At 55.1% G+C, this 20,982-nt stretch overlaps 2 protein-coding genes across 7 annotated transcripts; both read left to right on the forward strand.

Moving 5' to 3' along the window:
* Positions 1 to 2,969: 2,969 nt before the first annotated feature.
* On the forward strand, positions 2,970 to 6,152 carry LOC129494501 (transmembrane emp24 domain-containing protein 9). The gene is made up of 5 exons (XM_055301388.1): positions 2,970 to 3,182; positions 3,314 to 3,414; positions 4,228 to 4,353; positions 4,714 to 4,860; positions 5,278 to 6,152. Exons 1-5 carry the CDS (start codon positions 2,999 to 3,001, stop codon positions 5,425 to 5,427), a joined length of 708 nt encoding a protein of 235 aa, XP_055157363.1. The 5' UTR covers positions 2,970 to 2,998; the 3' UTR covers positions 5,428 to 6,152.
* Positions 6,153 to 9,238: 3,086 nt separating this feature from the next.
* On the forward strand, positions 9,239 to 18,168 carry B4GALT7 (beta-1,4-galactosyltransferase 7). 6 transcript variants are annotated; one of them, XM_055302532.1, is made up of 7 exons: positions 9,239 to 9,388; positions 11,066 to 11,227; positions 12,757 to 13,119; positions 15,692 to 15,917; positions 16,725 to 16,808; positions 17,017 to 17,121; positions 17,516 to 18,168. In XM_055302532.1, exons 1-7 carry the CDS (start codon positions 9,339 to 9,341, stop codon positions 17,669 to 17,671), a joined length of 1,146 nt encoding a protein of 381 aa, XP_055158507.1. In that variant the 5' UTR covers positions 9,239 to 9,338; the 3' UTR covers positions 17,672 to 18,168. The 6 variants fall into 6 exon arrangements, with proteins under 6 accessions (XP_055158507.1, XP_055158508.1, XP_055158510.1 ...); XM_055302534.1 differs by lacking the exons at positions 9,239 to 9,388; positions 11,066 to 11,227 and adding exons at positions 11,235 to 11,750; positions 12,412 to 12,479; XM_055302536.1 differs by lacking the exons at positions 9,239 to 9,388; positions 11,066 to 11,227 and adding exons at positions 11,236 to 11,750; positions 12,445 to 12,479.
* Positions 18,169 to 20,982: the final 2,814 nt, after the last annotated feature.

Here is a 20,982-nt window from a genome sequence, read left to right on the forward strand (position 1 = left end):
TTGATCGATCCCAGGACTCAGAAGACTTCTAGGGGAAATGTGGCCAAAGGCTCCACACATCCGCCCACTGAAGTCTCAGCTTTTTTTTTTTTTTCTTTAAAGATTTTATTTATTTATTCATGAGACACACACAGAGAGAGGCAGAGACAGGCAGAGGGAGAAGCAGGCTCCCTGTGGGGAGCCTGATGCCAGACTTGATCCCGGGACCCCAGGTCAAAGGCAGATGCTCAACCACTGAGCCAAACCAGGCATCCCTGCTATTTGTTTTCTATTTGCCCTATAGCTTTTTTTTGGTCCCTCAATTCCTGCATTTACTATTTTCTTTTGTATTTAGTTTTTTTTTTTAAACATTTGAATTCCCTTCCCATTTCCTTTTGTGTATATTTTATAGCTATTTTCTTTGTGATTATCATGGGGATTACACTTAATATCATAAAGTTAAAACACTCTAATTTGAATTTATCAGTTTACCTTAAATAACAACAACAACAAAAAAAAAAAAACCCTCTCTGCTCCTTTAACAGCTCTGTTCTCAGCCATTTCTATGGTTGATATCAAACAAATTGTATCTTTATACATCCTATGTAATGGTTACTTTTTTGCAATGATTGTTTATATAAGTAATACACTGATTATTTATTTATGATAGTCACAGAATGAGAGAGAGAGGGGTGCAGAGACACAGGCAGAGGGAGAAGCAGGCTCCATGCACCGGGAGCCCGATGTGGGATTCGATCCTGGGTCTCCAGGATCGCGCCCCGGGCCAAAGGCAGGCGCCAAACCGCTGCCCCACCCAGGGATCCCTGTAATACACTGATTAAATCTCCAGATAATTAACTGAGTGAAAAAAGCCAATCTCAAAAGATTACATACCTTGTGATTCCATTTATTTAACATTCTTGAAATGACAAAATTGTAGAAATGGAGAACACAGATTACTTGTTGTATGAGGTTAAGAAGAGGGAAGTGAATGTGGCCAATACACAACACAAGGAATCTTGGTAATGGAAATGTTCTGTGTTTTGACTGTATCAATGTCAATATCCTGGTTGTGGTATTGCATTATACTTGGACAAGATGTTACCATGGGGTAACCTGGATAATTCGGTACACTGGGTCTCTCGGCATTGCTTCTTACAACTGCATGTGAAATTATGTCAACATAAAAAGTTTAATTTTAAAAATACTAGAAACTTATGAAATTTTATCATTTATTAATTCTGTAATAATTTGTTAATTCTGAATGGTGGTAACATCAGCACTCATAGCATGTCGTTATAATAGCTAAGAAAAATCAGCAGTGATTCACAAATGACCAACAAAAAGTGCTCAGTATCCAAGGAAATAAAAATTAAGAGGATAGCAAAATACAAGTTTTCATTTACTTATTTTGCACGATTAAAAAGATTGAGAACATTTGACCAGGGTGTGGGGTAGTAAGCACCAGGACACACTGCTGGTGAGACTGTAAATTGGTATGAAATTTGAAAGAGAAATTGTGATCTATTAGCAAAAAACTATGTCCTACAGTAATGCTTTTTTAAGAAACTGAACACAAATTTTTTTAAAGATTTTATTTATTTATGATAGACATAGAGAGAGAGGCAGAGGGAGTAGCAGGCTCCATGCCAGGAGCCCGATGTGGGACTCCATCCCTGGACTCCAGAATCACGCCCTGGGCCAAAGGCAGGCACTGAACCACTGAGCCACCCAGGGATCCCCTGAACACAAATTTTTATTGCACCAATATATGTAAGAGCAAATGATTAGAGGAAAATCTTAACCACTTTCATCACAGGAATGGTTAAAAAGTAAGGCACGAACCAAGCTTATGTTATATTGTACTGTTAAGAAAAATGAGATAAAGACTTCCAATGAGGGAGAAATGTCAAAACATCATCCTTAGAGCAGCCCGGGTGGGCTGAATAAATGAATAAATAAAATAATAAATAAAATCTTAAAAAAACAAAAACATCATCCTTAAACTTCCCTCTCCAGGACCAAATGAAAGAACAAAGAGAACCCAAATTAGAGAGAAAACCTCCAACTTCTATGAAATCTTAAGGTGGCACAATCAGAAACTGCTAACTCCGAAGAGCAGCCAAAATACACTGGAATTTGGGTAAAGTCCAGGAGGGGTATGGAGGGCAGACCCAGACCTCTGGATCTCACATTGAGTGCCCAGCCCTCCGACACGGACGACTGTGCCCCCAGGACCTTCACAATTATGCCTTTACCTGCGGGCTCAGAACCACGTTCTGGAGAGGAGCCACCAGGGCGCAGCTCCGGCAGCAGAGTCCACGTGGATGATGTCTGATGCTGAAGGGTACAGGGGAATGCCTGGGATTATACAGACCAGATCAGACTCGATGTAGGAGTGGCTGGGTTTTGGAAGGCAAAGAAGTGGTAAAGGAAGTCTCTAGGCTTTAAAAAATTTTTTTAAAAGATTTTATTTATTCATGAGAGACACAGGCAGAGGGAGAAGCAGGCTCCATACAGGGGGCCTGATGTGGGACTCGATCCCGGGGTCTCCAAGATCAGGCCCTGGGCTGCCCTTAAAAAAATTTTTTTCGAAGATAAGCTGGTGCACTGTTGGTGTCACTTTTTCAAAGTTCAAGTTTTTAAAAATAGAAAGCTCAGAGTTTCGCACGCAGAGATGTCAAGTCAGGGATCCTCGGCTTCAATCCTGTATCTGCTCATAATTCATTCAGCGACCGCAAACAAACTGTGTTACTTGCAGCATCTGTAAAAAGCTGATAAACCTTAGTAGTCACCGGCCCGGCACTGCGATCTATGAAAAGAAAGTTTCAATTCTGAGGTCTCAATTAGGTTGCAGGCAGAAGCTGCTCTCCAATCAGATACTGCCTCGCCGTGGCCGCGGGGCATCTCGGGACTTGTAGTCCAGCTGGTCGAACTCGCTGTCCCAGCAGACCCCGCGGCGGCGGCGGCAGGGCTACGTGGCGCCGCCGGCTGCGGCTGCGCCGGCAGGTGGGGCAAGATGGCCGCGGAGCAGGGCATGAGGGTCGTCGGGCCCCGGCCTGGAGCTGGACTGGGGCGAGTGATTCGGGCCCTCTTGCTGCTGCTGTGTTTTGCGGCCCGCGGAGGCGCGCTTTACTTCCACATCGGGGAGACCGAAAAGAAGTGCTTTATTGAGGAGATTCCGGACGAGACCATGGTTATAGGTGCGGGCCGAAGGGAGAGTTGGGACCGAGACCTTCGTCGGTCTTGGGGCGGGGGGCGCGGGGAGTCCGCCGGGAGCCGACTCCACCCCGCCTCGCGCTCGTCTGACCCGGGCCGCCCCACTCCCCTCCAGGAAACTACCGGACGCAGCTGTATGACAAGCAGCGGGAGGAGTACCAGCCGGCCACCCCCGGGCTGGGCATGTTCGTGGAGGTGAAGGACCCGGAGGACAAGGTGAGCCGGCCCCTCAGCCCCGCCGAGCCCTGCGCTCTGCACTTGAGCGCCAGAGCCGGCGGCCGCTGGCACTTCCGCTCCTCCTCGCGGCAGCCGCCAAACTGCTGAAGAGACTTGGGGTGTTGGTGAGAAGATCCCGGGTTTTCGCTCTAGGCCACACCTGGGCTGCCGCAGGACTCGCGGCTCCTCTCGGTTTCTTGCCGGCTGCTGCGGGGCTCGGTCGAGCCCCTTACCTGCCCGGAGCCTTTTCTCCTGCTCTGTGAGGTGGAAACTCACCTGCCTTGTAGGCTGGTTGGTGCCTTCATTGTGGTGCTGGCCATCAAGGAATTGTGGTGACTCTCACGCTGTGACCTGTGACGTATGGGCTTTAGGGGGTCGTCCAACAGGGTGCTTTCCAAACGAACGAGTAGCTTTGAATTTCGATAAATAGGGATATTAGAATAAAGCAAAACAAATATTTGGTTGTCACCCTTCATTTTAAAAAATAAATCACACCAGAAGAATTGACACGGCAGGAGCTCTGAATAAAGCATGGGGACAGGGCCCGAGGGCAGAAAGAGCTGCAGGTAGCCGCTCTAAATAAAAAGCCCTTCCCAGGAGCAGTCACGTGTCAGCTTCATCTCAGACTCTTCACCCATGCCCCAGAAAGTTCTCAGACAAGCTTTTGGCAACTGCTACTGAGCAGCTCTGGACCTTTTAGTGTGAGGTCCCTAAGGCTCTGTTTGCCAACTTTTGAGGCACTGAGAGCCTGAAGCTCTTTCCTTCCAGTAGCTCTCTCCGCAGTAACACTCACTTGAAGGCTTTTCTCTCCAGGTCATCCTGGCTCGGCAGTATGGCTCTGAAGGAAGGTTCACTTTCACCTCCCATACCCCGGGTGAACACCAGATCTGTCTTCACTCCAATTCCACTAAGTTTTCCCTTTTTGCTGGAGGCATGCTGGTGAGTTGGAACCACGTGGGATTTGTAGCTTACAACCTCCATACCCTGGTCAGGACTGGAGACTTGGTGCTTTGGGTGTGAGAGGAGTATGTTGGATTTTGTGTTTCCTAATACACCTGGGTTTCCAGTGAAGAGCCAAGCACAGTTGCCAAGCTCTTCATGTATGCCTTGGACCAAGTATTAGCCAAGCTGATTCTTGCCTGTTTTCCCGGAAACCCACAGGGCTAGACACTGAGGAGGCCTCAGTCAGCATTGGCTAAATGCACAAATGAAGGAAAGTGGGGGACCAGCTGTTAGTTCCTGGCAGGAAGATGGAGCAGAGCTGCCTGATTTCTTCTTATCGTCCTTCTCTGTCCTCAGAGAGTTCACCTGGACATCCAGGTGGGAGAACATGCCAACGACTATGCAGAAATTGCTGCCAAAGACAAGTTGAGTGAGTTGCAGCTCCGAGTGAGACAGCTGGTGGAGCAGGTGGAGCAGATCCAGAAAGAGCAGAACTACCAACGGGTATGTCGGGCCGGGGGCTGCTAGGTGGGCTTCTTCCTGGAAGCCTTCAGGCTCAGCCAGAAGTTGCATGCCTGCAAGGTTCATTAGGAAACTCAGGGGACTTACCCTTCCGTGCTGCTTTGCAAGTCTAAAAGATGGGGTGGGTACTACTAACTCCAGTTTGTAACTAAGGAGACAGGCTCTCAGGAGGCTGTCATTCTTCTAAATCACAGTGACACGTGCACAGTGACAAGAGCAGGAACTGATACTAATGCCTTAAGTGTTTTTTCCATTGCTATAGGTGTTTCCAAGACCAGCTATTTCGAATTCACTTTGGTCTGGGAGCCAGGGTGGTACCATGAATGAATCTAGCAGTTAGAGTGGCACCAGGTGGTGCCCAGCAAACTTAGGCTCCTCTTCCCTTCTCTCCTCCCACAGTGGCGAGAGGAGCGCTTCCGGCAGACCAGCGAGAGCACCAACCAGCGGGTGCTGTGGTGGTCCATTCTGCAGACCCTCATCCTCGTAGCCATTGGTGTCTGGCAGATGCGACACCTCAAAAGTTTCTTTGAAGCGAAGAAGCTGGTGTAGCCATCCCAGGCCTCACAGACCATCCCTCCTCCTCCGAGGCTGTGGGAGAAAGGGCCTCCTGGAACTGATTTCTCTCTGGCAGGAGGACTGGTTCCAACCCGTGGATATATTGGAGGGGGCAGGGCTACAGGCACCCGAGGCACAAGCTTAGGGCGGCAGCTTGCTTGGCTGGCTACTACTGAGCAGGTGGTGGGGTCATGCCTGCCCCCTTCCCTGGGCTCTGAGCCCTTTGCAGTAATCATCCAGGGGCTGGTGAAGCCACTGGGAGCCTCATTGGCACCTCAGAATCATAGTGTTACTGATCAGGGATGTGAGACTGTTGTCTGGGGTGGCTGGGGGGAGGGGAGTGGGTGGGCAAGCCAGTCTTTTTTTTCTGTCTTCCTTTGCTAACTTGGGATTTTGAGCAGGTTGGGGTGTGCCTGTGATTCCCTGCCACCCTGGGAACCACTATACCCTCCTTGGGCCCAGACTGCTGATCCAGGGTAGGGTGTGTGTGTGTCAGTGGAGGGTAGGGTGGAGGGGGTTGCAGTGTGGGAAAGTAGCTCTGAGGTTGACCTCAGCTTCTCAGCATAGTTGTCCTTTGGGGGGCTTGAGGAACTGGGGTCAGGCCAAGCAGAGGCCTTGGTGCTGGTTGGGGATGGGGCCTGCAGAGTCTTAGTTACTGATTTCATTTTCAATAAGTCTAGGTTTGTTACATTGGTTTCCCAATAAAAAAAGAAAATTGATGACTTGTCCAGCGTAAAGTTACTGTACTGTCAGTGGCTATAACATGGAGGAGCTCAGGGAATGTCATCAGTTCTTCCACTGTGTGAAGCACTTCATATTCCAAGATGAAAACCCACCCGTGGGCTTTATCCTTTCTGTCCTCTCTCCACCTTGTCACAGGGGATAGTGGGTTTGCCCAAGACCATAAAACAGGTGAATTGTGGGCTTGGTGCTCAAACTGACAGCATTTTCCTCTGTGTCCGCTCCCTTGTGACACAAGTGCCCTCCCTGCATTTCCAAAGTAAATGGATAGCACTGTCATGGTGCTGCCAGGAAGTACCTCATTCAAGAAGGTAGCGTGTGTTGAACAGAAAAGGGCTGCGGGTTTGGGAAGGGCAGAAATCCCTGCGCTGGTGGGCATGAGGATGCCGATGGTCATAACCAATAGCACGGGATTTTGGCAAGGACCTTGGAGAGGAAAGATTCTGATGGAAGAAGGCAGAGCTGGGGGCGTGGGAAGCAATAGCAGGTGGTCAATAGGCATTGTTTCCATGAATTCGGGAAGGGGGTTTAAGGAAGCTTATGTTAGGGAAGGTTGGTCAGAATTAGAAGACATTTGGGGATGCCTGGGTGGCTCAGCAGTTGAGTGCCTGCCTTCAGCCCAGGGTGTGATCCTGGAGACCCAGGATCAAGTCCCACATCGGGCTCCCTGCATGGAGCCTGCTGCTTTCTCTGCCTGTGTCTCTGCCCCTCTCTTTGTGTGTCTCTCATGAATGAATAAAATCTTTTTTAAAATTAAAAATAAATAAATAAAAACGCTTTCTAAAAACAGCTTTGTAATTAAAAAAAATTGTAATAATAGTTCCCCCCCATTACTAATGCCTTGCTTTAGCATGATACATTTGTTAAACACTAGCAATACATTATTTTTAAAGTCCATACCAAATGCAAATTTCCTTAGCCATCACCTAATGCCCTTTTTCTGTTCCAGGATCCTATCCAGGGCACCACGTCACATTTAGCCCCTTCTTGGCTGTGACTTTCTCAGACTTTCCTTGTTTTTTATTACCTTGACAATTTTTAGGAGTACTATTCAGGTTTTTTGTAGAATTTCCTTCAGTTGGGATGTGTCGGTTTTTCTCATGATTAGACAGGAGTTCTGAGTTTTTTGAAAGAAAGATCAGAAATGTGCCATTGTCATCCCATCCTATCTAGGATGCTTATCAACATGACTGTGGGTGTCACTGTTTAAGATAGGCTTTTTATGTGAAATCTTATTTTTTTAAAAGATTTTTTTATTTATTTGTCCATGAGAGACAGAGAGAGGCACACAGGCAGAGGGATAAGCAGGCTCCATGCAGGGAGCCGGATGCGGGACTCGATCCTCGGTCTCCAGGATCAGGTCCTGGGCTGAAGGCAGCGCTAAACCGCTGAGCCACCCGGGCTGCCCAAAATCTTATTTTTTTTAACGATTTTATTTATTTTATTTGAGAGACTGAGCATGAGCTGAGGGAGGGGCAGGAGAGGGAGAGCTCTATGCCAGGACTCAGGGATCACGACCTGAGCTGAAGACAGACACTTAACCGACTGAGCCGCCCAGACGCCCCTGAAATCTTATTTCTTGAGACAGATCTGATACCAGTTGGGCTTCATTGTTTTTTTTTTTTTTTTTTGGGGGGGGGGCTTCATTGTGATGGACAATGAACTGGACCAAATGGTAGGTGTCCCCTTTAGATGGGCTTATACTCTCAGGTCCTAATGCCACCCTTCCTGCTTCCATTATTGGCCTGACCTGGCTGGTCTCTGCAAGGGGTCAATCAGCCTTGCCTTTGTCATCAGCCAAAGCTAGGCTGCATTTGCCATGGTTCTGTTCTAGAGTGCAGGGCAGAGGCAGAGTTCAGCAAGGTCCCTGGTAGGTTGTACACCAGGTGTAAGGGAGAAAGGGAGCTGCTGGGGATGATCACATTTCTCACCTAAGGAAAGTCCTTTTGCAAGCACAGTGGTTGAGACCACAGACTGTGCAACCAATGCGTTTTGGTTTACACCCTGAACTGCCTCTCTGTGCCCCGGTCTTTCAAGTGGGCATAGTAAGGTCATTGCCCATAAGGACTGAATGACAAAACAGCAGTAAAGAATTTAGAACAATGACTGGCACATAGTCAGAACTCAATAGATGTTAGCTATTTATCAGAGAACTTTACATTTGCCTGAAGAGCAGGGGAGATTAAGCCGAAGGACTCTGTTACTGTCTTTTCCTAGGTGGGAGGCTGGCCCATCCAGGCAAGCTCCCACTGTGCCAGGGCGGACATACGAAATCTTAGGGGCACCTGGGTGGCCCACGCCTTTGGCTCAGACGTGATCCTGGGGTCCTGGGATCGAGTCTCACATCCGGCTCCCCGGAGGGAGCCTGCTTCTCCCTCTGCCCATGTCTCTGCCTGTATGTCCCTCATGAATAAATAAATAAAATCTTTTTAAAAAACTCTATCTTACTCCCTCTTCCGTGCTCACCTCAGCTCCAGCAAAGCGGGTAACAGCCGCTAGTGACAGCGCTATGTGCCCAGCAGCCTACCAAGTGTTTGCGGTTTTCCCACCGCGGCAACCCAGTAGATAACCTATTTATACGCTCAAGTGAGGAAGCAGATGCAAGGAGATGGTGCCTTGGCCCCACACGCAGCTGGACTGGCAGAGGGAGGTTTCCCGTGCGGCGAGGGTGTCTCTGGGGCCTGGCTCCTCGCGAGGCCTTGGGGTACTGCCCGGGCCGAGGCTGAGCCCGGAGCCCGGCCTCGCCGCCAGCCCCGCGCGCAGCGGAGGAAGCAGGCGCCTGCCCGCGGGGCCGGGAAGAGGAGGAGGAGGATGCGCACCGTCCCGGAGCGCTGGGGTGGCAGTGTGGAGTCTCTCGCCGGCCCGGTGCCTTGCGCTCGCTCTGGGCTCTCGGGCTGTCGGGAGAACCCGCGGGTCCCCGGGCGCGCGGCAGCTGGCGGGCGGCGCGGCGGCGCCTGGGCGGTCCTCGCCCGCGGAACCTTTCCGGAGACGGCTCCGGGGAGCGGACGGCGCGGCTGGAGCGGCGGACCCGGCGGACCGAGGGGCGGGGCGGACCGGCCGGGGCGGGGCGGGAGGCGGAGGCGCCGCGTAGGCCCGGGAGGCCCGGGAGGCCCGGCCGGCCCGGCTGGGAGCTCGAGTCCCATGCGCCGCCGCCTCCCCCCACGATGTTCCCCTCCCGGAGGAAAGCGGCGCCTTTGCCCTGGGAGGACGGCAGGTGAGCGGCGGCGGCCGGCCCGGGCCCCGTCCTCCCGGGTGCCGATCCTTTCCGGGCCGCCCCGCGGGATCCGGAGCCCGAGGCCGTCGCGTCCCCGCCTGCGGGGCTTCCTGAGGGTCTGTGGTTCTCTTTGGGGGTGCCTGCGTGTCTGTGTCTGTGTCTGTGTCTGCGGGCGCCGTGTCCCTCCCAGGACCTCCCCTCGTGAGCCCCCGTCCCTCGGTAGAGGTCTGTCTGTGTCCGTGTTTCCGCCCCGGCGTCCGTCCCCGCGCGGCTCTGACTGCAGCGACCCCCCCACTGGGTCTGTCTTTCCGTCTGCCGCCGGCCCCTTGCCCTGGCCTCCGCGAAGCCCGGGACCCTGCCGGTCTCACGCCTCCCCAGCCTCGGCGGCCTGCCAGCCTCTTCCCCGACGGACTGCGCGTGCTGCGCGGGGCAGGCCGGCCACTGCCCGGCCCGTGCTAGGCTCTCCGCACGCCTAATGCTGGTTCATTTCCGGGGCAGCTGGACTCGAGCGGGCCCCGCTCCAGGTGTCGGGTGTGCGCTTGGGCCAGACCTGAGCCAATGATGTTTTCCACCAAAGCAGAATCGGGGGTGGGGGGGGGGGGAGTGGGCAGGGGAGCTCTTGGCCCACCTAGATTTGGGAGGACAGCCACACTTCATTCTTCAGACGTGCCCCCCCCCAAGTCTTCTCACCCCAAACACGGAGAGTGGGTCTCCACCTATCCAGCGAATGACATTTCCCAGGTTCCCAGGTGCCAAAGATTCTGGAAAATAGTGGGCTCCACTCCTTGGTTTGGAGGGATTTTTCCGACAGTGTGGAAGGAGGAAGACAGGAATCTAGTAGAAGGAAAGCCTGGACCGTGGAGTCAGCCCTGGGCGGGAATCCTCTTTACGGGCCCTGTGACCAGAAACAGATCACTTAATCTTTCTGACCTCAGCTTTTCCACCTCTGAAACAGGGATCGTAATATGCACTCTGCAGGGCTGGGTGAGGAGTAAAAGAGACCACGAATGTAAGACTCTTGACACTGTGCCTGGCACAGAAGGAGGTGTCTTCTAGTTCCCTTTGCAGTTGGGAGGTGCTGTGACCAGAGCGGCTGATATTCAAACTTGTACCACTAAGATTTGTGTAAGGGAGGAAAAGGAAGGTGATGGAGGAGAACTTCCATTCTCTGATCCCTTCCTATAAACCTTTGGAATGTACATGTGTTCCCCCAAAAAGTTACCCATGTCAATTCCTGCTTTGGACACAGGGCTACAGAAGTCCATGCAACAGATACGGGCTAGTGTGGCAATTAAGAGTGCTGGCTCTGGGGCCAGCCTGCCTGGTTTGGAATCTGCCTTTTTCTAGCCTCAGGCACAGGTTGATGAAGACAAAACCGCATCTGGTCTACCCATCATAGCAGGGTGCCCTGGCCTGGGAGCACCTGGGACTGCAGGTCTGGAGTCTGCCACCAGGTGGCACCAGGAGTGTTTTCAGTGTCCGCTATCCTGAGGACTTGAGATTTGGCTCCAAATTTAGTTGCTCAGCCATTTGGGCCCTTAGAGCCCAGGACAAGATTGCCCATGAGAACCTGATCCTGAAAGAGAAGCTGGACTGAAGGAACAGCATGTGAAACTGCACAGAATGCCCAGTCCGTGCCACACCCCTGGATAACGGTCACTGCTTCTTTTCCCGAAGGTGGGATGTTTCCTCATGTCCATATCCCGGGTCTCCATCCCACCCCCAGAAAGAGGCCCGAGGGCGAGAGAGAATCTGTAGAGGTTCCAGCCTTCCCAGGCCACTGGCAGGATTGAGCTCCCCTCCTCCCCAGCGGAAACCCCCACCACAGGACAATGGGGGGTAAGTCAGAAGCCTTGTCAGGGTGCCTTACCTGGCCACCTCTCTGCTGTGTGGGGGACCTGGCTTCCTTCCGGGTTGCTGGCTTCCAGGTTGGCAGTTATGCTCCAGACGAAGTCAGGAGTTGATGTGGCTGTGGTGTGTGACTCAAAGCATGCCCCTGACTGCTTGAACCTTCCTGTAACTCACTTAGCAAGCCCTCTGCTGTCTAAACTGGGGCCACAGGCAGGAACCGATTACTCGTGGAGAAGATGAGCAGGGACACAAGTGACTACAGAACTCTGTTTCAAAGAGGAAAGGACCAGATGCCACGGAGGGGGCACGTGTATCCATTTGTGTGCACGCAGAGGGGTGGGCAGTGCTGGTGCTGGCGTTGGAGTTGAGGCGGAGGGACCGGACCGAGCTGGCCATACATAGGAGTTTGACCCTGAGAGATGAGAGGGGGGCTTCCAGGAAGATGAGCTGAGGAAGAGCACTGCAGGCAGAAGTGGCAGGCCGAGTGAGCGCTGGCACAGGAGGGAAAATGGTGAGTGGCGGAAGCCCTAGGTTACCCCGTACACGCCGTCTGAGTGGTAGGGAGCAGGTGGGGGACGAATCAATACCACCTGCTTGCTATACCTCGCTGGCGGCTAGAAAGCCAAGCGTTCTGCAGGTTATTTCAGGGAGTGTAGGTAGAGAACTCTTTCTTTTCCTGAGATTGTTCGGCTCCTTCATGCTCCTCTGCAAAGCAATCAGGTGAATCCCACCTCCTGACCGGGAGGGCAGCCTCTCCCAGCACTCCCTGTGTCCGAGCTACACCTGGCCTGGGCTCCATACCCGGCCCTCGTCCTTCTTTCCCTCTCCCAGCTCTCATCACTTGTCACATGGGCTGCACCTTGGACCAAAGCTTTTTGAGACCCATTCAGTGAACTGCCACTGTCAGTTTGGGCCTTGCGGGTTTTAGAGGGCAGATTCAATCTTCCCAGTCAACTTAGGTCTTTTCCCTGGGACTGATGTCAGCACGGGGCCCTGCCATGGGGACCTTTCTGGCGTGAGCAGCAGGCTGAAGCCAAGGTTTCAGCTGGGGGCCAACTGACAGGGGAAGGAGGTTGGAAGGCAGTGGGTGGGATCTGCAGGGGGGAGGGGGCTCCTGCCCCTGCCATGGGCTCTGGTTCTGGACCTTCAGCCATTGTCCTGGGAACGGGCAGGTGCCAAGGACGAGTCTCATCCCTGTCCTCCAGCAGCTCTCCATCTGCCCTGCGTCCACAAGCAGAAAGTAAGGGGGTGTGAAGGAACTGGGGCAGCTCCTCCCTGGGGTGGGAGGGCTTCCTGGGAGTGGGGTGACGCAGGCTAGGCGGATAGCAGGGAGCAGGACTCTGATGCGTGGTAGGTAGCAGCATGACCAAAATCACTGGAGCGGCTTCTGCACTAACTCGCAGGCGCTTGGGGCAGACCCGTCCTGTGTGCTCCACTCCTGGGGAGGCCGGAGGAGGGCCTGTCAGTGGGCCCCGGCTCCACCCGCCCTTCTGACCCTGTCCCGGCTCTTGTCCCAGGTCCAGGCTGGTCCCCGGCGGCCTCCCCCGGAAATGCTCCGTCTTCCACCTCTTCGTGGCCTGTCTCTCACTGGGCTTCCTCTCCCTGCTCTGGCTGCAGCTCAGCTGCTCCGGGGACGTGACCCGGGTAGCCAGGGGACAAGGGCAGGAGACCCCGGGCCCACCCCGGGCCTGCCCCCCGGAGCCGCCGCCCGAGCGCTGGGACGAAGACGCGTCCTGGGGCCCCCACCGCCTGGCGGTGCTGGTGCCCTTCCGCGAGCGCTTCGAGGAGCTCCTGGTCTTCGTGCCACACCTGCACCGCTTCCTGAGCAGGAAGAAGATCCCGCACCACATCTATGTGCTCAACCAGGTGGACCACTTCCGGTAGGGCCTCTCCCCGCCGGATTCCTCCCCTTCCCACGGGGGGCAGTGCCCAGTGGGCCTCTGGCCTCCCAAAGGGCTTCCCTCCCCATCCCTGGGCAGTGGCAGGAGGGGGGAGCGGTAAACCCTTCTCGCCGTTGTGACGTTAATTTGACAGCAGGGTTTAGAGCTAAGGAGGATCCTGATCTGATAGCAGCCGTTTTGGAAAAGGAATCCCTTTTACCCAGACAGAAGGGGTGGGGAGACCCGCTGGGTGGGGGAGGTGCCGTGTCTTGGCTCTGGGGCCCCACGGGTGGAGAGATGTCATGGGGAGAGAGCGCACACAGAGGTTTCTAGTAGATTGGCTGCAGGGCCGAGGGAGAGGGAGGGTCAAGAGCACCGCCTGGAAGTAGTTCACAGTCTGGTGTTACCCTGAGATCCTTGCCCTTTCCCCCACTGCTCCCTCCCACCAGCCAGTCCACGTCTCCCACCCCACCTCCACCTCCTTTCCCTCCACCTTGCTCCGCTAGGAGACAGGTTCACCCCCAACCCTTCAGGCCACAGTTCTCCCAGTTTTCATGGCCCACCCTCCTGGTCCTCACTTCCTCCTCCCCCAGCTTGGATTCCGTGGTCCACCATTAGCATCAGTCCGCGGCACAGCTCCACACCTGCACCTGGGTGGCTGGATGTATCTGGAGACTTTGCTCACTCGTCCCCCCAGCCATGAGCCCTGGCCCAGGAAGCCCCGCAGGCCTGCCTGGAAGCCTTGCGTTCCCCTGGCCTGCTGCCTGTCCCTCTGTGAGGCAGCTTTGCACCCTTTCTCTGCGTCGCCTTTTCCTCAGCCTCAGCTGGTGACTGCTTCCTGTTTGAGAAAACAACCAGCTTGGAAGAGAGCATGCCCAAGTGCCCACCAGCCTCCTTGCAGGCGGACCAGGCTCCCGCCATGCTGGGGATACCCTGTCCCAGCTCCTGCAGGGCCAGCTCTTCCGCCCTGGACCCCCTTCTCACTGTGGCTCCCCAGCCCCAGCTCCTTTATCTCCCGCATAATCCATTTTTCTTCTCTCCTGGAGCATTCGCATCAGCAAACACACTGAAATAGCTCCCTTCCAAAGAAAAAAAGAGAAGACTCCATGACCTCCCATCACCTGCTTTTCTCTGCTCCCCTTTATAGCAGAACTCCCCCCTCTCGGTCTCTCCGGAACCTGTTCCACCCAGACTTTTACCCCCATCGTGACACTAAAAGGCTCACATCATCAGTGAGCCCACTGCATTAACCCAAGCCCTGTTCTCAGCCTTCATCCCATCCACCGCCCCCCCATCTCCCCACCTCACCCCACCCCCTCAGCATTTGCATTTGCCAACTGGGTTACTTCTTCCTTCTTAAAACACCTCTGGTTGGCTTCTGAGACAACAGTCTGCTTGTCCTTCCTCACTGCCCTCCACCACGCCCTTTGCTGGTTCTGCCTCACCTCCCTGACGTCCCGGCCCTGGTGTTCTTGGGGCTCAGTGCTTGGGCATCCTCTTCTCTGGCTCCAGTCACTCCCTGGGGATGTCATCCCATCTCCTGGCATTAGACCCCATCCATACCCTGCTGACCCCTGAGTCTGTGTTCCCAGCCCAGACCTCTCCTGACCTCCAGACCCGTGCGTGCAACCAACCACCTGTGTCAACCTCCATATGGGAGTCTTGGGCATCCCAAGCTTCATGTGATCAAAACTATTTCTGATTTCCTACCCACCCCCTTCCCCGTTTCAGGAGATGGCCGCTCCTCTCTTCCCTCACACAACGCATCCCATCTCTCAGAATACATCTAGAATCTGCCCACTTCTCACCACCTCCCTGAGCTAAATTACCAGTATCTCCTGACTATATTAGTGTGGTAGCCTCCCAGCCCGACTCCCCACTTCCACCCCTGACTCTCCCACCTCAACACCCCAGCTACAGCAATCCTGTGATACCCAAGGTCACAGCGTGTCCTGCCTCTGCTTGAAGGCCTGCAGTGGCTCCTGCATCTTAATCTGGGTTGCAGCCCCTGCCGACTGCATCCCTTAAGCCTTCCTGGGTCCCTCTGCTTTGACCATCGTGGCATCTGTTCCTGCCTCGGACCTTGGTGGCTGCTCTCACCTCTGCTCAGAGCCCCATTCTACTTATGCCCTTCCGGCTCATTCCCTCAGGCCTTCTCATGCTACCCCATCCCCCAGGCCCTCGCTGACCACCCCCCCCCCCGCCCCACCCCAATCCCAGCATGCTCTCCCCTCCTCCCCCTACTCTTCTTTTCTCCATGGAGGAATGGCCTGCCTGGGTACATATTTACTGATCTGTGTCTCCTCTCGTTAGAATGTCAGCTCCTGGAGGGCAGGGCTCTGATTTGTCAGTGCCGTGACTCCAGTGACCCAGACGGTTTCTGGCACATAGCAGGTGCTTGGTAGACATTTGAGAGACAAGTGGAGGGCAGCCCCACAGGGGAGTCAGCATCAGGCAGGGGGGCCCGACAGGTGCCAGGGGCTGAGTACCACAGAGGGCAGATTCTCACTCAGTGTGGGGAGAACGAGCTCACTGCCCCTGGCCCCAGCTCAGCCCTGGCCTCCCTGTGCAGGTTCAACCGGGCGGCCCTCATCAATGTGGGCTTCCTGGAGAGCAGCAACAGCACGGACTACATCGCCATGCACGATGTGGACCTGCTCCCCCTCAACGAGGAGCTGGACTATGGCTTCCCTGAGGCCGGGCCCTTCCATGTGGCTTCCCCAGAGCTGCACCCACTGTACCACTACAAGACCTACGTGGGCGGGATCCTGCTGCTTTCTAAGCAGCACTACCAGCTGGTGAGGCCCCGCGCGGCTCGGGGGGCAGGGGCTTTGGCAGGAGCCACAGCAGTCTTGGGGACCCAGCAGATGGAGGAGTCCTGCCCAGGCCCATCACGGGAGCCCAGGAGCAGGGCCGAGTGAGTCCGTCAGGGAGGATTCTGTACAAGCTGGCTTCACAAGACTTGGGATTCGTAGGCTCTCAAAGTGGACCAGTCTGGGCAGGGCCAGGGGCTGGCTTCAGGTGTGGCTGGCCCAGCTTCTCAGACAGTGTCCCCGGGATGCCATTTCAACTGCCATCTGGCTTTCTCCAGAGGGGGTTTACTTCCAGACATCCAAGGTGATCAAGTGACTTAGACCCCTGCCTCCTGTCCCTCTCTCCAGGCTGTGGCTGAAGCCAGCTTTACGTAAACAAAGCCCCAAACAGAGGTGTCTGCCACCGAGCCCCAGCATCCCTCTCCCCATGGAAGGACATTAAGGCAGAGCCTCCCTGGGGAGAAATGGGGGTATGAGGCAGGCAGAGGCCATGCAGGAGGTGCCGCTTCTGCCCGTCACCATCTCCCCCAAGAGGTGTCCTCCCGCCAGTCAGACATTTTTGAGAAACCAGCAATCTCACCCAAGTTCAGGACCCCATCAGAACAGGCAGAGGGACTGGGCTGTGGTGATCATTCCACAGTGCCACAGCGGCAGGCACCGAAGGCACCCGGGTGCCCATGAGGGCCTCCAGCAGAGGACGAGCAGGGGGCTTTGGCCTACTCCCAAGTGCTAGGAGATCGGAGAGCGCCCCAGCAAGGATGGGGCAAGTGATGTTCCCTGTCTCTGTGTCAGTGCAACGGGATGTCCAACCGCTTCTGGGGCTGGGGCCGTGAAGATGATGAATTCTACCGGCGCATCAAAGGGGCCGGGCTGCAGGTAATGCCCTCTGCAGGGCCCCCCACCTCCTCAGCATTTGGGGCTGCCCTGAGTTTCCCTTCTCTGCCCTCCGATGCAGTTCCCTGGGCTTGGAGGTTGCTCCCTGCCTGCAGCCTGGTGCTGGGGCCAGCGGGGACCCCAGAAGACTAGTGGTGAGGGCCAGGGCTCCAGGAGGGCGGCCTGACCCAACTTCCTTTGGCCTTCGTAGCTTTTCCGCCCTTCGGGAATCACAACCGGGTACAAGACATTTCACCACCTGCATGACCCCGCCTGGCGGAAGAGGGACCAGAAACGCATCGCAGCTCAAAAACAGGTGCTGACTGGTCCCCTGCCTGGGGACAGATCGGTGTTATGTGGGGAAGCAGCAGAGCCAAGCCTCTCACCACACTGCCCTCAGGCCCAGCTGGCCCTGGGCTACCCCGCTTGGCCCAGGTCAGGCCCTGAGCATTCTGCCGGGACACTGTGCCCTGCTCTGGTGGCTTCCACATGCTTCTGGGCACCATGGGTCAGCAGACACTTTGGGGTCCAGGCAGGCAGGGGCAGGACCCCGCTGTGGGTGACCTGTGACACAGGAACCACCATCCTGCACAGGGCCTCCCTTTTAGAAGCCAGACTGGTCCTTCTCTCCTGCTTACTTGGGGGTACAGTTGGGGCCAGAGGGCAGCCACAAAGCTCTGAGCTGCACCATCTCCCCCTTTCCTTCCCAGGAGCAATTCAAGGTAGACCGGGAGGGAGGCCTGAGCACCGTGAAGTACCATGTGGATTCCCGCACAGCCCTGTCAGTGGCCGGGGCCCCCTGCACTGTTCTTAACATCCTGTTGGACTGTGACAAGGCTGCCACCCCCTGGTGCACCTTTGGCTGAGCCAGCCTGACAGGAAGGAAGCCTGTGCCCCAAGGCCACACTGCTCCTCAGGCTCAGGACATCAGACCCAGGTTCCCACACCAGGAGGACAACCAAGGTTTGCAGCAGCCCAGCGCCCCCAACGTCCTGAGGCAGGCCTGAGCCAGGACAGGACACGCATGGGCACCCAGATGAGTTGCTAGCAATAAACAGTGATGGGGAGAGGCTGGAGCGCCCGCCCCTTCCTGCTGCCCTGCTGTACCCTCCTTTGCGTGTTCAGACTTGACGGCTTTCCGTTCCTTTCCCAGGACCACGTCGGCAGCAGCCACGCCACCTCCGCTGCTGCCGCCGCGCATGGCCAAGACCATCCAGAAGGTTAAAACTGCAGACACCCGTGTGCGAGTTCTACCAAAAGGGAACTGCCAAGACCCGCTGTCACTGGGTGTCACCGTGCAGGGATGGGGGCCTAGTGTTGCTGGATCTTGATTTTTTTTTAAAAAAGAAACTAGGATTCTGGATTCTTACGTGAAATCAGTTAACTTCTATTTTTTTAAGACTTTATTTATTAGAGACACAGAGAGAGGCACAGGCAGAGGGAGAAGCAGGCTCCCCATGGGGAGCCTGATGCGGGACTCCATCCCAGGACCCTGGGATCACGCCCTGAGCCCAAGGCAGAGGCTCAACTGTTGAGCCACCCAGGCGTCCCAGAAATGGGTTAATTTCTATATGATAGCACATAATCGAAACCTTGGGAAAGTATGGCAGGCCAAACAAAATGTGCTATGGACCACCAGTTTGTCACCTGTGACTGAGTGACTGAGCGGAAGGGGAGGGGGCAAAATGGCACCTCTCTTAGTGATAAGCTGGCAGGGGGTTGGGGCAGGCCTGGGGACACCAAGGCCAGGAGCAGCTCTGGTGAGAAAGAAGCCAGAGGGCAGGGTCTGAGTGGTCTGATCCCCCACACTCTGATGGTCTCCAGCTCTGGGCCGGGGGTGGGGTGGGGGAGCTGCATCCTGCTACAGTGGGATGGACAGAAATAGAGCCATGGACTCAGGGTAGGTGCAGAATGTGCCAGCAAGGAACTGGCCATAGCTTGAGGGTGGGAGGACCACATTTCTGGGGCAGGCGGAAGAAGATGAGAAGCAGGAGAATCCTGGAGTGTTGCCACAGCATTAGAACAGATTACCACTGATCACACAATGTCCAGGAGAGATGAAGGAGGGGAGCCAGGGGAGACCATGGAATTGGGGAGTGACCTTGGAGGAATAACCTGGAAGGAAGGCTGGGGCCAATGAGAGTGGGAGGTGAGGTGATCTGCAAGGTCGATCACTCCTTCAAGGCATCTGACTGCCAAAGGTTTGGGCCAGAAGTCAGAGAAGTCTTGGAACCAGTTAAGATTGGTTTGTGTAACAATAAACAGAACACCTAAAATGCTGGAAGACAGGATGGACATCTCAGCTCAGGAGACTGGATTCAACAGCTGTGCTCCAAAAAGACGACCTCTTCTGTGGATGATTTGGGCTGCTGTGTGCAGTTGTGTGGGTTGTGCACTGTACCACCGAGCACAGTGTGGAAGAGTGCAATGTATCTCTTCAGATGTATAACAGGGTCCGTGTTATCCTAAACTGGCCTCTTGCAGTAATTCAGCTTTACTCTGTAAAATGAGGGGCAAACATGCTGCGATTATAGTGCAAGGGTGGTGGGAGGGACTTTCTCAACTTGAGACCTAGGAGAGGGGAATGAAGCACTCCCTGTGTGCCAGTTTCTGGACAACCCTGGCTGCATCATCTTAGGACTTCTGTAACCTGGAGGCAGAACACCAGCCTCTTTGGAGTTAGTGAGAATGAGTGTGCCATCAAAGCCCCCCAGCTCTGTACTCCCTTATTATGTAGTCACACCCTAAAGAATGGGGAGCTCCCTCCTTGCCACCTGCATGGAGGGAGTAGAATGGAGCTGGGGCACAGCTCCAACCACGTGGCCCCCTACCCCACCACGGCCACTGCCACCACCTCCTTCAAGAAGCCTGTGGACACCGCAGGCCAGGCCTGACACAGCCTAAATGTGCAGCCTCCCTGCCAGCCGGGGGCCTCCCTCAGCCACTCCAGGAGAGGAGGAGAGGTCTGAGCGGTGGCTGGCCAGGGGAGGAAGCAGACAGCCCTGCCACTCCCACAGCACCTCGGCGGCCTGCTCCACGGAGGGGAACTGACACCCTTGTCTTGCCACCCAGGGTAGGAAATGGATCCAGGACAGAGGACGAAGTGGACCCAGGACACAACAGCAGGTGGCATGGCGTGTGGCCAGCGTGGTGGCTCTAATAACACCTAGCACTTGTTGAGCTTTTACCATGTACATGCATTGCATTCAGGAGGCCTCTCTCTCCCTCAGCTAGGTCCCATGCATGAACCTGTTCAATACACGAGGCTGGTGAAACAGAGGTGAGTGGCTTGCCAAGTTCAGAGAGCAGAATACATGGTGGAGCTTGGGATCTGGACCCCAAGACTTTAGCTTCAGAGCCAAATTCCTTCATCCCTGGTCTGTACAGCAGGTGTCAATACACAAATGTTCCTTCCCCTGCGGACCTTCCCTCCCCAGCCGGAGGGAGCCAATGCAGTCTGGTGCCCTTCCCACCTCTGGGACAAAGCAGAGCCTGGGGGAGATAGGAAGTGTCTGTGCGCCGCGCCCCCCCCATGCCTCCTCTGCCTGGAGTAAGGTAGGGATTCAGCCTGGAGGGGTCCCTTGGGGCATCAGTGGGATTCACAGCACAGCACTGCCTGAGGAGTGGGCCAGAGGCTTGCAGAAGGCCTCCCCAAGGAGCCAGGGTCTTGCTGGTGGAGTCACATTGCAGTCATGATGACAGGAAGGGTTCCAGAGGGATCAGCAGGTGCAAGGCAGAGACCCCGGAGACAGCCTGTGATGTTGAGGGACCTGGAAGCGGTTCAGGGTGTCCTCGGTACCCTAATGCAGTATAGGCAGGAGGTGGGCAGCAGAAGGAAGGCAAAGCTCAGCCATGAGGATCTGTGAAGGCCACACTGAGCAACATGCACATTATTCCATGGGTGCAGAGCTTTTCTGAGTGGGGAGCCGCATGGTCAGGTCTGCCTTACAGAAAGATCCCTGGGAGGCTGGGCCAGGGGGGAGGGGCAGGGAGAGCTCAGGCTGAACAAAATGTGATAAGGCCAGGCTGAGCAGGAGGCTAAAGAAGTGGGGTCCCCCAGGGTCTGCAGGAGCCAGGAGCAGGGCACGCCATTGGCCTTCCTTCCTGGAGGGTCTGCCTCCCTGCACATTCTGGCCCAAAAGGCCAAACAGATGGCCACCTGCCTCTTTTAGTCAAG

The sequence above is a fragment of the Nyctereutes procyonoides genome, unplaced genomic scaffold (assembly GCF_905146905.1).
Source record: "Nyctereutes procyonoides isolate TBG_1078 unplaced genomic scaffold, NYPRO_anot_genome, whole genome shotgun sequence".
In the NCBI taxonomy this organism is placed as follows: Eukaryota; Metazoa; Chordata; class Mammalia; order Carnivora; family Canidae; genus Nyctereutes; species Nyctereutes procyonoides.

Excerpts from the sequence above, each read along its gene's own strand:
- LOC129494501 (XM_055301388.1), top strand. The coding sequence starts at position 2,999 with ATGGCCGCGGAGCAGGGCATGAGGGTCGTCGGGCCCCGGCCTGGAGCT. Across the intron at positions 4,354-4,713 it reads TTTTTGCTGGAGGCATGCTG|AGAGTTCACCTGGACATCCA; the intron begins GTGAGTTGGAAC and ends CTCTGTCCTCAG. Across the intron at positions 4,861-5,277 it reads AAGAGCAGAACTACCAACGG|TGGCGAGAGGAGCGCTTCCG; the intron begins GTATGTCGGGCC and ends CTCCTCCCACAG.
- B4GALT7 (XM_055302532.1), top strand. The coding sequence starts at position 9,339 with ATGTTCCCCTCCCGGAGGAAAGCGGCGCCTTTGCCCTGGGAGGACGGC. Across the intron at positions 15,918-16,724 it reads CTAAGCAGCACTACCAGCTG|TGCAACGGGATGTCCAACCG; the intron begins GTGAGGCCCCGC and ends TCTCTGTGTCAG. Across the intron at positions 16,809-17,016 it reads TCAAAGGGGCCGGGCTGCAG|CTTTTCCGCCCTTCGGGAAT; the intron begins GTAATGCCCTCT and ends TGGCCTTCGTAG.